The sequence below is a fragment of the Vicia villosa genome, linkage group LG5 (assembly GCF_029867415.1).
Source record: "Vicia villosa cultivar HV-30 ecotype Madison, WI linkage group LG5, Vvil1.0, whole genome shotgun sequence".
NCBI classification, from domain to species: domain Eukaryota; kingdom Viridiplantae; phylum Streptophyta; class Magnoliopsida; order Fabales; family Fabaceae; genus Vicia; species Vicia villosa.
In genome coordinates this window covers 132,228,356-132,242,110 of record NC_081184.1, presented here as the reverse complement: position 1 = coordinate 132,242,110, position 13,755 = coordinate 132,228,356, and the positions used below count along the sequence as shown (strand labels likewise).

At 34.5% G+C, this 13,755-nt stretch overlaps 1 protein-coding gene across 1 annotated transcript; it reads right to left on the bottom strand.

Moving 5' to 3' along the window:
* Positions 1-6,197: 6,197 nt before the first annotated feature.
* On the bottom strand, positions 6,198-13,308 carry LOC131607393 (probable sulfate transporter 3.3). Its single transcript, XM_058879403.1, has 12 exons — positions 12,763-13,308; positions 12,443-12,650; positions 12,100-12,271; positions 11,930-11,995; positions 8,433-8,546; positions 8,221-8,337; positions 7,914-8,040; positions 7,533-7,819; positions 7,136-7,326; positions 6,961-7,040; positions 6,732-6,808; positions 6,198-6,484 (listed from the first exon to the last, which is right to left on the bottom strand). The coding sequence occupies exons 1-12, from the start codon at positions 13,121-13,123 to the stop codon at positions 6,317-6,319; spliced, it is 1,968 nt and encodes a 655-aa protein (XP_058735386.1). The 5' UTR covers positions 13,124-13,308; the 3' UTR covers positions 6,198-6,316.
* Positions 13,309-13,755: the final 447 nt, after the last annotated feature.

Below are 13,755 nucleotides of genomic sequence, written 5' to 3'. Positions count from 1 at the left end.
TATACTTATTTAATCTACCAACTTTTCTAAATACTTCTAGACATTATTTGATTTAATTTCAACATTAATTTATCATTCTAAGCATTTTCTTTAACTTTTAAAATAACTTAATCTTTAACCGTTTTGTAAAAACATCTATAATTTGTTATTTGATTTGACAATACTCGACTACCACTACTTTTTCACCTATAAACTCTCTTATTTTATGAAATAGAATATCAATATGCTTGTATCGTCTATGAAAAATTGGATTCTTATTCAATGCAATAGTTGACTTGTTGTCACAATATACCTTTGTAGGATTATTCTGCTTCTAATGTATTACTTCTAAAATTCTTCTTATCCATATCCTTTGAGTAGCATAACTGATTGCTACAATATATTCAGCTTCAGCGGTAGAAAGCGCCACAGCTAGTTGTTTCTTCGAAGACCATGAAATGCATACTCTGACGTGCTTTTTCTTGTTTTTATATCTCCAGTCCAATCATTATATGTGTATCCAACAAGCTCCACATTATTATTACTAGCATAAAACATTTCACCAGTCAATGTATCTTTTATATAATGAAGAATCCTCTTAGCTCCTTGCAAGTGGCTAACACACAGTTCTTCCATGAATTTGCTAAGCAAACTAACTCCATATACTACATCAGATCTTGTCGCGGTTAAATATCTCATACTTTCGATCAAAATTTTATATTAGGTTGAGTCTACCCTCTTGCGACCATTTTCTCTCGTTAATTTCAACTTTTCTTCCATGGACGTGTAAATTGGGTTTGAATGCTCTATCTTGAACTTCTTTAAAATATCACCTGCATATATCTTTTTCTTCAAGATTACCATTAAAAAATGCAGACTTCACATCTATTAGATGTATTTTCTAACTATTTTGAGCTGAGATCGAAATAAGCATTCAAATTGTATCTAACATTGTAACAGGAGAAATACCTCAAAGTAATCAATACCTGGTTTTTGCTTGTATCCTTTTCCCACCAACCTTGCTTTAAAGCGATCAATCTCACCACTGAGTTTGTACTTTGTCTTGTACACCACTTCACTCATATAAGTTTCTTGTCTGCTTGTATCTCTGTTAGCTCCCATGTTTTATTCTTCTTAATTGCATTGATTTCTTCATTCATGACTTTTCTTCAATTTTTATCACATGAGGCTTAATTTAATGGCTCACAATATGCAAATAAAGCAAAGTTGATAATCTCTTCATCAGATGGGTCATTATCATTACCCAAAGCACAATCTTACAGTTTGGCTAGTAATCTACGCGACCTTTGTTGTCTGCTGAATATTTCTTGCTCATCAGGTGTTGTTTGTTGTCTAATGGATGTTTCTGCCTCATCAGGTGTTAGATTATATTTAGTATACTCTTCATAATCATTTGAAGTCAGTATTGGATCCTTTTGTGACTTTGAGGACCAACCCCACATTCCTCCTTCATCAAAAGTCACATCTCGACTGATAATCATCTTTCGTGTCTCTGGAATGTAGAGCTCATAAGCCTTTGATTTTGAACTATAACCAACAAAGATGCATCTTTCTCCTTTGTCATCTAACTTATTTCTCAATTGATCTGGTATGAGAAACACCGTCACATTTGATAACGTTCTTTTTAGCTTTGATGAGGTGATTTCTAACATTATGTATTATTCTTGGAGATGGGTTTGTATTAGGGAATCATCGCGTAGGATTAATTTTTATGATTGGTATAAATTACCATTATGTTTTAACAACACTTTCTAGTGTATTCTTGTTGTAAGGGTTGCACCCCTAGTGCGATTTCTTATAAAATCATTGCTTATTAAAAAAAACGTGAGAAATATGCAATACATCCAAAAACTCTAAGGTGGCGAATTGAAGGCCTTCTTCCATTCCAAGCTCCTCGGGAGTCTTTTCTTGGACACTTTTTGTAGGATACATGTTTAAAATATAAACCGCAGTAGCTACAGCTTCTGCTCAAAATTCCTTAGGCATATGTTTGGCCTTCAACATGAATCTCACCATATCCATGATTGTTCTATTATTTCTTTCAGTAACTCCATTATGCTAAGGTCTATATCTTGTTGTTAATTGATGCTCAATTCCATGTTGCTCAAAGAAACTTGTACCAACGAGGTATTCTTGGCCCCTGTCTATTCTCAATGCTTTGATTTTATAACCACTTTGTTTTTCTACAAATGCCTTGAATATCTTGAAGGCATCACATGCTTATGATTTTTGTTTCAAGAAATACACCTAAGTCTTTCTACTAAAAGCATCAATAAAAGTAATAAAGTATTTATAACCACCAGGTATAGATATTTCCCCTTAACACAAGTGTGAATGAATTATCTGCAGTAGTTTCTTCGCTCGCCAAGACATTCTAGTTGGAAATGAATCTCTATGCTTCTATCCAATTTGAAAAGTCTCACATACTCCATTTGGAATATTCACAACAGCCAATCCAGAAACATATTCTTTTCTCGACGGGTAATTCAAGCTAGAAAAATGGCAGTGACTAAATCTTATGTGCCACAACCAATTATTATTTGGAATGATAACTCAAGCAAGGAAATTTTTCATGTTGAATTTTAAAAGGAAATAGGTGATTCGGTGTCATTCACACCTTTGTGATAAATCTGTCATTTATGTCAATCAACATGCAGAAACCATTGTGAATCTACATGTTATGACCTTTCTCTGACAGTTGTCCCATACTCAATAGATTCTGATGAAGACAATGAGCATAGAAAACACCACCAAATAAAGTTTTTGTGATCCATCTTTCAACCTTATAGAAATTCGACATTTCCCTAAAATTGTAATATTTGAATTGTTTCCAAACTTCACGGTAGATTTTAGAGAAGAAAATAATTCATTTTCCCACACAATGATTGCTACAACCAGTATCAAAATACCTATTATTTTCTACTTCTGAAAATGAATTAATTGTCAAAAATAAATTTTGTGGATCTTCATAGTACTCACTGGTATTTTGACACGAACTTTCTACCACATTTTCCTGATGTTTGTATCTGTAATCAGCTGCTTTGTGTTCAAACCTTCCACAATGATAAAAATTATAATTTTACCTTTCTTGATAATAGTTATCTCTTCCTCAGTCACGATTGTCAAATCTTAAATTATTTCCTCGACCACGATTGTTGAATCCAAAATTATTTCCACCTCTTCCATGATTGGATGGATTAAAATTATTGTCTCTCCATTGGTTGAAATTGTCACGTCTTCTTTCTCCATAATTTCCACGTCCTCTGCCTCTATAATTTCCTCTTTCACTACTGTAATTATTTTGACCTATTTCTTCTCTAGTAAGACTTGATTCAACAGTGTTGTTGAAATTTACCTGACTTTTGAGAGATTCTTCTTTTACTACTTTCTCTGTCTTTTCTGATATTCTGCTGACATGATTTTCAATGCTTCCCTGTAACTCTGCTACAGACAATGTGTCTGTTTCGTGTGACTCAATTATTCTAATCACCACATGTCAAATTTCATCAACATCATAGGTAGAATCTTTTCTACCACTTTGCTATCAGAAATTTTCTTCTCCATATACTTTCATCTTATTGACGAGATTTATAACACGAGAACAATATTTTTCTATTGTTGCTAAATTAGACATTTCGTACCTTTCATATTCTATACGCATCGATTGTAATTTGGACTTCTGAATCTTCTCTGCTCCTTTATGTGATAACTTTAATATGTCTCGCGCTTCTTTAGCTATCTTCGTATTTGCTATTTTGCCAAATATTGAGTAATCAATTCCTTGATGAATTTGTGAAAGTGCCAACTGGTCAATTCTATGAGCGACTTCATCACCTCCTTGTTGTAAGCCGGGATCCACAAAACTCCAAATATTGTGAATTTTTATATGTGTTGTCATCAACAGTTTCCAATAACTAAAATCTAATTCTGCAGTATCCACTTCAAATATTGAAGACGGAAGGATGAAGATAACGATCGATCAAGAGAGATACGAAACACGAATATGGAGATGATGATGTTGTGAACACGAATCTTAGTATTTGGGATTCTCGATTGCGAGAAAAATGGAAACGGCGGACCAAAAACATAAAAATGGAAACGACGGATCTGAAAGAAAAGTTGTGGAGACAAATGCATAAATCATAAGGTATGGGGCATGGGCACGATACCTTTGCAAACAGAAAACACACTGCATGTGCTTGCTACTTATATTGGATGATTTTAAGTGTTTGCATTGCTAACCAAAGTGGCTTTACGTTTTTCATTGTGCAAGTATACATGCATTTCACGTTGGAAAATGGAAAGTCACCAAAACAATCATAAACCTTGACAACATGCGTGTAAATGTATGTTCCAATGCATAATTAAAATCTAATTTTAATTGTATTAAACCTAATTAATACTCCTATATATTAGCCTTAATCAGGGCATGAAAGGAAATTTGGTGGCTTATGTTTTCTTATTATTATAGTAGAAAAATAATAATGATTATTTATACAAAATTATCCCGCTTTTCACTATTCCGCTATCCCAATTTTGAGTCTGCCATTCCGCTCCGCTATCCAGGATTAATAACTCTAAAATTGTCCCTATTTAGTCTACTGTGGGGATTATCTTATCAGATATAACAACAGGTGGTGAGCTAGTAGCCTGTATCTGGTGGGTGGTAGCAAGGATCTACGTGTTCATTGCTCTTTGGACCGTGCTTTTGGTGTTAGAACAATATGGCTGCTGGTCTTCTAGCAAGGATCTACTTGTTCGTTGCTCTTTGGACTGTACTTTTAGTGTTAGATCGATATTGTTGGGCCTTTATTCGACCCAAAACAAGTTAAAATAGTCTTTTTGTTATCTTATACTAGGGATGTTCACGGTGCGGTTTGGGCGGTTTTGACGAAAAAAATCATCCGAACCGCAAGAGAAAAAATAGTGCGGTTTGGTTTGGTTCGGTTGGCTTTTAAAAAAAATCCGAACCAAACCAAACCAAACTAATGCGGTTTGGTTAGGTTCGGTTGGTTCGATTTTTTACAAATATTTTATTGAGACATACATACACATAGAGATGACAACATAATTTTGTATTTAGACATTCATACACTATCAAATAACAACAAAACTCGTCATATTTTGACAACAATTTTCCATTTAATATGTAAAAATTAAATTAGACAAAAGTGAAATATTAAACATAAAATAATATAAAAATTATTATAATGGAACAAAAAATAGAAGAGACGAAAGATTAGTGAAGGTGAAAAAGAAAAAAAAAGTGTTGAGAGATTAGAGAAGAAGATGTGCGATAAAAACGAAACTGAAATATGGAACATTTACATAAAAATGAGAAGGTGAAAAAGAAAGAATATAAGAGAGTAGAGATTATAGAAGAAAAGAGAAGATGTATGTGACAAAGAAGGTGCGATTATGATTAGAGATTTGAGAAGATTGAGACTGAAATTATATGTGTAAGGATGAGAAAATTGTTCGTAATCATAAGGCTAATGTATAATAGGTTTAAGTTTGGGTTAGATGTGAGTTAAGTAAAATTTAAGTTGTAACATAATGCGGTTTGATTCGATTTGGTTCGGTTTACAAAATACAAACCGCAAACCGAACCGAACCGTGCGGTTTTGTTAAAAAATGACCCAAATTAATCCGAATCAAATACGGTTTTTTGCGGTTTCGATTTAGTTTGATTTGCGGTTTTCTATTGAATTTGTTTGGTTTTGAACACCCCTATCTTATACTATTGGATGGCATAAGGTGATATGGCATGTAAACTTCTACCTAAATTTCATATAAATAATCATAATTAAATTGCTTATGAAATTTAAGATAAAAATGAGTACATTTAAGATGTTTTGGATCTCAGGATAACACCCCTAAACTTATGTAAAATTTAATTCAACTTTCATCAATAACTTTTGTACAGCTATAAAATGACAAAAGGGATTACTTTTGTAGTGCTTTTTTCTTACCATCACGTGGTAATGTTACATAAGGTGCAATGTGTGTGTATGTATTTTCTTCTTTTTGTTGGAGCAGTGAAATAATAAGTTGTAGAAACATCACTTATGAAGATAATACATGATGCAAGCATTTTGTAAAGTAAACATGTGTTTCCAAAATTTTGAAGATTTTACTCTATAATCTATCTATATGCATAAACTTGAGACGTTATCAAGTAGTTTTGCTGAACCAGATGTGCTCAAAATCAAAAGCACATATATTTCAAGTCTACAAGGATATGCCTAGTGGAACCAAATTTTTCTAAACTAAAGGAATATTATATACATTGATTAGTATATATACAACCTCTATCCTATTCTATCTCTTCTATGGTTTGTGATTGGCTTTTCGTTGCTGATGAAAGTGCAGCTACGGCCTCTCCAACTGTCAAAAAAAGGTAATCTGATCGTACAAAATCGTTATCTTCATCTGCTTTTTTCAGCTTTCCAATAACCTCAGCTAGAGGATTCACCAATATAAGCTGTCATAAATTGTTCCAATTAGCCATAGTTCATATATGGATTCTAAACTGTCAAGATGCGTAAGTACTGACACAGACGAACACTAGACATGACACTGATATGTTGGATACTGGTATTAATTTTAGAAAGTAAACTAATTGAGTGTAATCACATATGTCAGAGGCGGACATCAGACATGCTTTCATCAAAAGTGTCTGTACTTAATAGGTGTAGATGAATAAGCTTGTCACAATTCAAAAATCTTACCTCAACACCTTTTATTTTCAATGTTCCTTTCAACTCCTTGAAAAGTGAGACTCCACTTGTGTCTATGGAACTCACAGCTGAAAATTCAAAGATCATATCATTGATACATGTATGGCATATCATTTATGATTGGATGTGTATGAACATGTTGAGCAATATGCTCCAAAGAATCTCATTTCTAGCTACTTTGAACCTGAAGCAAATAAGGTCAATTTGATGATGGAGTTACCTGACAATTCAAGAATCACATATTGAAGGCATGAGTTTTCTGTCTTGGTGTCCTCTTCTTCTTCTATCCACCGTAATATCCTAATAACAAATATCAATGGTGTAATAATTGAGAAAACAATGTCGAATGCAGCTAAAAAAGTTAGAAAAAAATTGATAAATATGTTGAAACCAACCTCTCATGGAGATATGTAATATTAGCAAAATTGATTGGAGCCTCTATACTTAGAATTAGAAAACCAGGTACTCTTGTAGCTTCTTTATAATGGTGAAGATTTCTATATATGTCTGTCGCCGGTATGTTCCCTAACATTGCTGTCTTAGGCCTTGTAACTTGCAGCAGGATCCTAAAAATTGACAATCCCACCTGGTTAACAAGATGAACATCTCACATTGTCAATCATAATTGATTCGTCAAAGAGATCTTAGATTCTTGTTTACCAAATATTCATCAAAGAGTTAGTTACAAATAAGTTATATTAGTTATAAATTTGTTGTTTTGATTGACTATATAAGTTTCATTGTGACCGTAATCATTTTAAAACATGTTGTAGGACAGATGAATGAACTTACCGCAATAGCGAGGCCGTATTGGACAGAGATGAAAATAACACCAAAAAAAGCAGTCAACAACACAATGAAATCGAATTTGTCGAGCTTCCAAATGAGATAAGCAGCAGGGATATCAATTAGGCCAACTACTGCTGCTATTATGATCGCACCCAATACAGCATTAGGCGTGAATCGAAATAATGGCATAAGAAAAAGGAGTGTCACCATGACTGTCACAGCCATTACTAAGTTCGACATTGCTGTTTTTGCGCCCGCGTTATGATTTACAGCTGACCGAGAAAAAGATCCTGAAATTTTAATCATTTAAATAAGTTAATTACGCGTTTATCAACACACTTCATTAATTTTATTAGTTTTTAGAGTACAAAAATTAACAAGAACCTGTTGTGACATAGCATGATGTGGTAGAGCCAACCATATTCATGAACCCAATTGCCATCATTTCTTTATTTCCATCCAACTTGTAGTTTCTTAGAGTTGCAAATGTTCTCCCCACTGCAATTCCTTCCTGTTTCATATACTTATCCATTAATATTTATTAAGCTTCAAACATTGTCTGGTACTTTGGCACTTCAAAGTAAATCAAACAATCAAGGGGTAATAAATGTTTATCATACAAATAAAAGAACATACGGTTAAATATGTTTCTAATGCCTATAAATACCCCGTAAAAGAGAGTGAAACTTACAGTGAGTGCTAAAATGCCAGAGACAATTCCGGTTTTGACGGTTAGACCAAGATAATCTCCACTGAAAAGCAACATGTTGGCTGAAGCAGGATTTATTCCTTGTTGCAATTTCCCAATCTAGCAAGTAACATTACATTGATTTTTAGCTAAGAAACTAACTCATAATAATATTGACAAAAGAAGCTTTAATTAGTTAGGAGGGAGAGACTTACTATACTGATGTTATGTTTTTGACCCTTGATTACAAAAGTGAAGATGGTGGAGATGATGACACATGCGAGAGGAGCTCCAGCTGACACCCAGAATAACTGTGGCTTCCATATGCTCTGCACACATTTTCCATTCTGTTTTAGCTCTGAAGTTCCAAGTGTTACTCATATAAAATTTATATATAATTTCAAAATAATAAATATAAACACTGTTAGTTGAGGTTAATTCAAATTATGCTGTTGAGTCTTATTCTGTCTTTCGATTCAGTTCTTGATGTTTAAGTTCCAGCAATTGGTGCGGCTCAATTGTGACAAGAATGTATGTGAAATCATGACAGCATCTCTGAACATTTTTGTGGTATTCTTTCGATGATCGAGGGCGGAAAGAACTATGACAGATGGATTAAATAGATGAGGGCACTCTTTGGCTTCCAAGATGTGTTGGAAGTGGTGAGTTCTGGCGTAGAGGCGTTGGCTGAAAACCCAAAACTTCGTAGAAGGCGGTGTACAAGGAGGCAACGGAAAAGGATTACAAAGTGTTATTTTTTATTCATCAATCGGTGAATCTATCCATCTTTGAGCGTGTTTCTGAGGTCACCCCAGCCAAGTCATGGGAAAATATTCACAAGGTGTATGGAGGTGCCGAGAAGTTGACGAAAGTGAAACTTCAAACACTCGGGAGACAATGTGAAGTTCTGAACATGGAGAAGGAGTTTCACTACAGTGATCACTCTAACAAACAACATGACAGATAAACTTATTGTAAAAAATGTTGAGAAGTCTCAACCCGAGATTCGATTATATAGTGGGGTCTATTGAAGAAAGAAAGAATCTTGGAAGTATGAAGGTGAATGTACTGCAAGGAACGTTAGAGGAATACGAGCAACAATTGAATGAGAGAAATGCAAGTGGGAAAATGTGACTGAACTGGCTTTGCAAGTTCAGGCAAGCATTGGAGGAAACAAGTTTGAGAAAGGCAAAGGAATATGGAAGAAGAATCTCATCAAGAAACCTCAATACAAAGATGGAGGAAAGTGGCACTCAAATCAATCTTCTTGTAGCGACAATAATAGAGGTGAGAGCACTAGTCACTCACGTGGAGGAGCTAGCAGTTTTTGTTGTGGAGTCGGTAGTTCTAGAGGAAGAGGTAAAGGGAAACGTGACAAGAGTAGCATTCAATGTTACAATTGTAAAAAATGGGGACACTTGGATGATGAATGCTATTGCAATGATAAGAAGGAAAACCAAGGTGATGAGGCCAAATTTTCACAAGAAGATGAAGATGATCAAGTCTTGCTTATGGTAATCACAAATGAAGATGAGGATAAGGAAAATCAGTTGTATCTTGATACTGGGTGTTCAACACATATGACTCAAAGGAAAGATTGATTCATAAATATTGATGAATCAATGAAAAGAAAAGTAAGGTTTGTTGACGACAACACACTCATTGCAGAAGGAGTTGGAAAGGTGATGATTAAAAGAAAAGATGGAAGAAACTCATTTATTTCAGATGTGCTATATTTTCCCAAAAGGAATAGCAATCTATTGAGCCTTGTTCAATTGCTAGAGAACGGCTATGTGATGATTATGGAAGATAGGGTGCCGAAGGTGCTTGGTAGCAATAAAAAGATGATCATAAAATCTCCCTTGTAAAAGAACATAATCATCAAGGAGGGAATTCAAGTGATGGGGCACAAGTGCTTGCCAGCATCAGTGAGTAGAGAAGAACGGTAATGGCATTACATGTTTGGACACTTAAATTTTAGGGACTTGTTAGAATTTAAGAGGCAAGGCATGGTGTAAACTGGATATTGTATATTCATATGTATGTGGCTCTAAGAAAACCGACTCACTTGGTGACAACATATATTGTGTGTCTTTCGTAGACGATTTCTCTAAAGAGACATGGATTTACATGATTAAGAAGAAACCTTGAGTGATTAAGGTGTTTGGAAGATTTAAAGTAGTGCTGTCTAGAAAAACTGGAAAATTCATCAGGGTTGTAAAGACTAATGATGGAAGAGAGCATGTCTTAGCTGAATTCAAAGCCCTGTGTGAAGAGGAAGAGATAATTCATGAAGTAGCACCACCATACACACCACAACACAATAGAGATGCATAGAGGAAAAAGAAAAGTCTCATGAATATGATGAGAGACATGTTGAAGGGAAAGGATTTTCCAAAATACCTTGGGAGAGAACTTGAAACAACTATAGTCTATCTACTCAATAGGTGTCCTACAGATAGATTGAAGGAAATGGCGCCAGAGGAAGCATGATCAGAAACTAAACCAAATTTAAGTCATCTAAGAGTATTTGGTTCTACTTGCTATAGACCTGTTCCTGATCAACTTAGAAATGGATTTGACGATAATGGAGAACAAATAGTGCTAGTAGGATATCATGTGACAAGAGATCATAAAAAATCAGCAAAGATGTGGTAGTAGATGAATTGAAGAATTGGAGTTGAGAGGACAACAAAAAGGAGAAAATTCTGGTGTGATGGTTGATCTTGGTGCTAGTGACAAGACTGATACCATGACCGAGGAAAGAGAAGTAAGAAGATCTGATAAAATTAAGAAATCATATGTGAGGTTGCGCAGTTATGTATGATGTGAATCTTGATTTTGAGAAAAATGGTGAAGGCTGGACATTCATAAACTCTAAACCAAACTCAACCCACCCAACACATCTCATCATCAAGGGCATCACATCAACAAGGGTCCAATGTCCTGACATATGATCCATGACCCGAGCATATGACCCATGATATGAATACTTGCCTACTCCAGGTTGCACGTTCGCTCACTCACTTACTTGGATAAGGTCACTAAGGGATAGATCACTTTCAAGAAACTTGGGAGAGGGAGTTACCCGAATTGGACTCACCCATGATGATCCCATGATATCTAAGGGAATACAACCACCAGGGGGTTATATATAGGCTATAGCCAAGACTCCAAAAGAACAGTCCATTCATTATATTTACCAAAAACACCTAGGACCTATGTCAGATATACCATTGGCAAGGTTTTCACCCTTTAGCAAGAACAAAGATGAATTGGTTCATTTTTCACTCATTCCAAAAACTGGAAGTTACATTTGAAGAAGTATTGCAAGATCCAAAATGTATTGATGCAATGATGGAAGAGTTGAGATCAATAGAGAAATGCGAGACATGGGAAGGAATCTGCCTTGTCATTGTTGTTAGACAACAAATTTTCCATTCATCTAACCAAACATCGTATTTTACATGGAAGGAGTAAGCATATTGAAACTAGGTTTCATTTTATAAGGGATCAAGCGACTAAAGGAAAGCTAGTTATGGAGTATTGCATAGCAGGTGTTCAAGTAGCTGATATCATGACTAAGGCTTTAAAGATCAAGTCATTTATTAGATTGAGAAGCACGACTGACGACGGTAATGAATATGATTGACAAAGAAAATAACATTTAACTTAATAATTACAACAACAAAAAATTAGAATAAAATCTTACAACTTGTCTTGCAAACAGAAGTATCACTAAGAAGGAAGCCCCCATCACTATTGTTTCCCATGACCACTGCACAAGAACCACAAAAAAAACATTATTAAAAATATACTACCTTTTTACTAGTTATAAAATTGTCCCTAAATAAAAAAAAAAACTTCATCTTAAAAATCAACCTCATGCATATTGTCAAAAACTGAACGCATGACCGGAATAATAGCCATCTGTTTAGTGAAATGTGTGATTCCAAGTAAACTCTTTAGCTGTTGCAGAGACACAATTACAGCAGCTCCAGCCGTAAACCCAATTAAAATCGCCTTAGATAGAAAATCAATGATAAAACCTAACCTGTAATCCAATCATTCAATATAAGGGAATATATACATATACTATTTTATATATATATATATATATATATATATATATATATATATATATATATATATATATATATATATATATATATATATATATATATATATATATATATATATTGTGATTAATTAGTTAATTAATTACCTTAAAATTCCAAGAGCAGCTTGAAAAATACCAGCAAAAAACGTTGAAGTAAAAGCTAACTGAATGAATAGATCAGATTGTGTCGTGGGAGACACTTCCTCTGCAATCATGAATCCCATCACAAGAGACGCAATCGAAACGGGTCCTACCGCAAGATCTCTCGAGCTTCCAAGAACAACATAAACTAACGGTGGAACAAAACTCGAATCTATCATTAATCATTCATACACAAAAAGATTCATAATTAGAATAAATTTCCACTCACATTATCATTTTCGAACTTATTATAACAATCAGTTAGAATCAATTAACATACTTACATAGTCCTATAATCGGAGGAAGAGTCGCAAGCTTAGCGTAACTAATTCCCTGCGGAATGGCTAAGCTAGCAATAGTGAGGCCAGCAACGAGATCGGATTTGAAGAGTTTGAGACTGTAATTAGGTAGCCATTGAAGAATAGGGAAAAAGTATTGAGCTCCAAGGATGAGTTTTGTTTTAAGAGTTTTTCCTTTGAATTGTCGTATAGGATCGTCGGGGAAAAAAGTTTCCTTGAGTTTGAATTTGATTGTTTGTAGAGTGCTTACGTCTGGTGGTGGAACAACTTGGTGCACATCTAGTGTTATTTCCACCAAATCTGAACGTATAGCGTTGTTACTAGTACTGGTACTAGGCTCGTCCATATTGGAGTTACGTCGAATACGTTAGGGGCATGAGAATATGGAGAAAATTAGGAGATTTTGGGTAATGTTTTGTTGATGCATGCATGAGAGTAATGGTGCATGGCGTTGATAGTTTTTTCAGATTTACTATAGGAATGTTGTTAGTTAACACATGGCGTGTGATGCTAATGATGAGTATGAAGTCATGTTAACAGTTTTTTTGCCATTCATTGTCTTTTCTTTGATTGTCATGTTGAGTGGAGGAGATGTGAGTGGGAATTTGAGGGAGGGAGAAAATAAAGGGAGTTCAGATCAGTGATGTTTTCATTTTGTTGATTATACATTGCAATAGGTGGAAATAAATCTATTTAACACCAAAATGACTTGCGTTTGGTTAAATATTTTGTTGTTTTCTGTTGTGAAAAACGATACCAATAACAAAGTATAATACGAATTAAGGAAGAAAAGAATTGGTTATAACTGCTATTCTTTTACTTTCTCTTAAAACAAGATTACAAGTTTACAAGAATAACAAATAACCTCTCTCACCCTAAATTAGGATTTGCAGCTTAGCAATGATGAGAGACTAGTATGCTATTTATAATAAAACCTAACATACTAACTAATGGGCTTTTTCCACAAGGCCCATTACA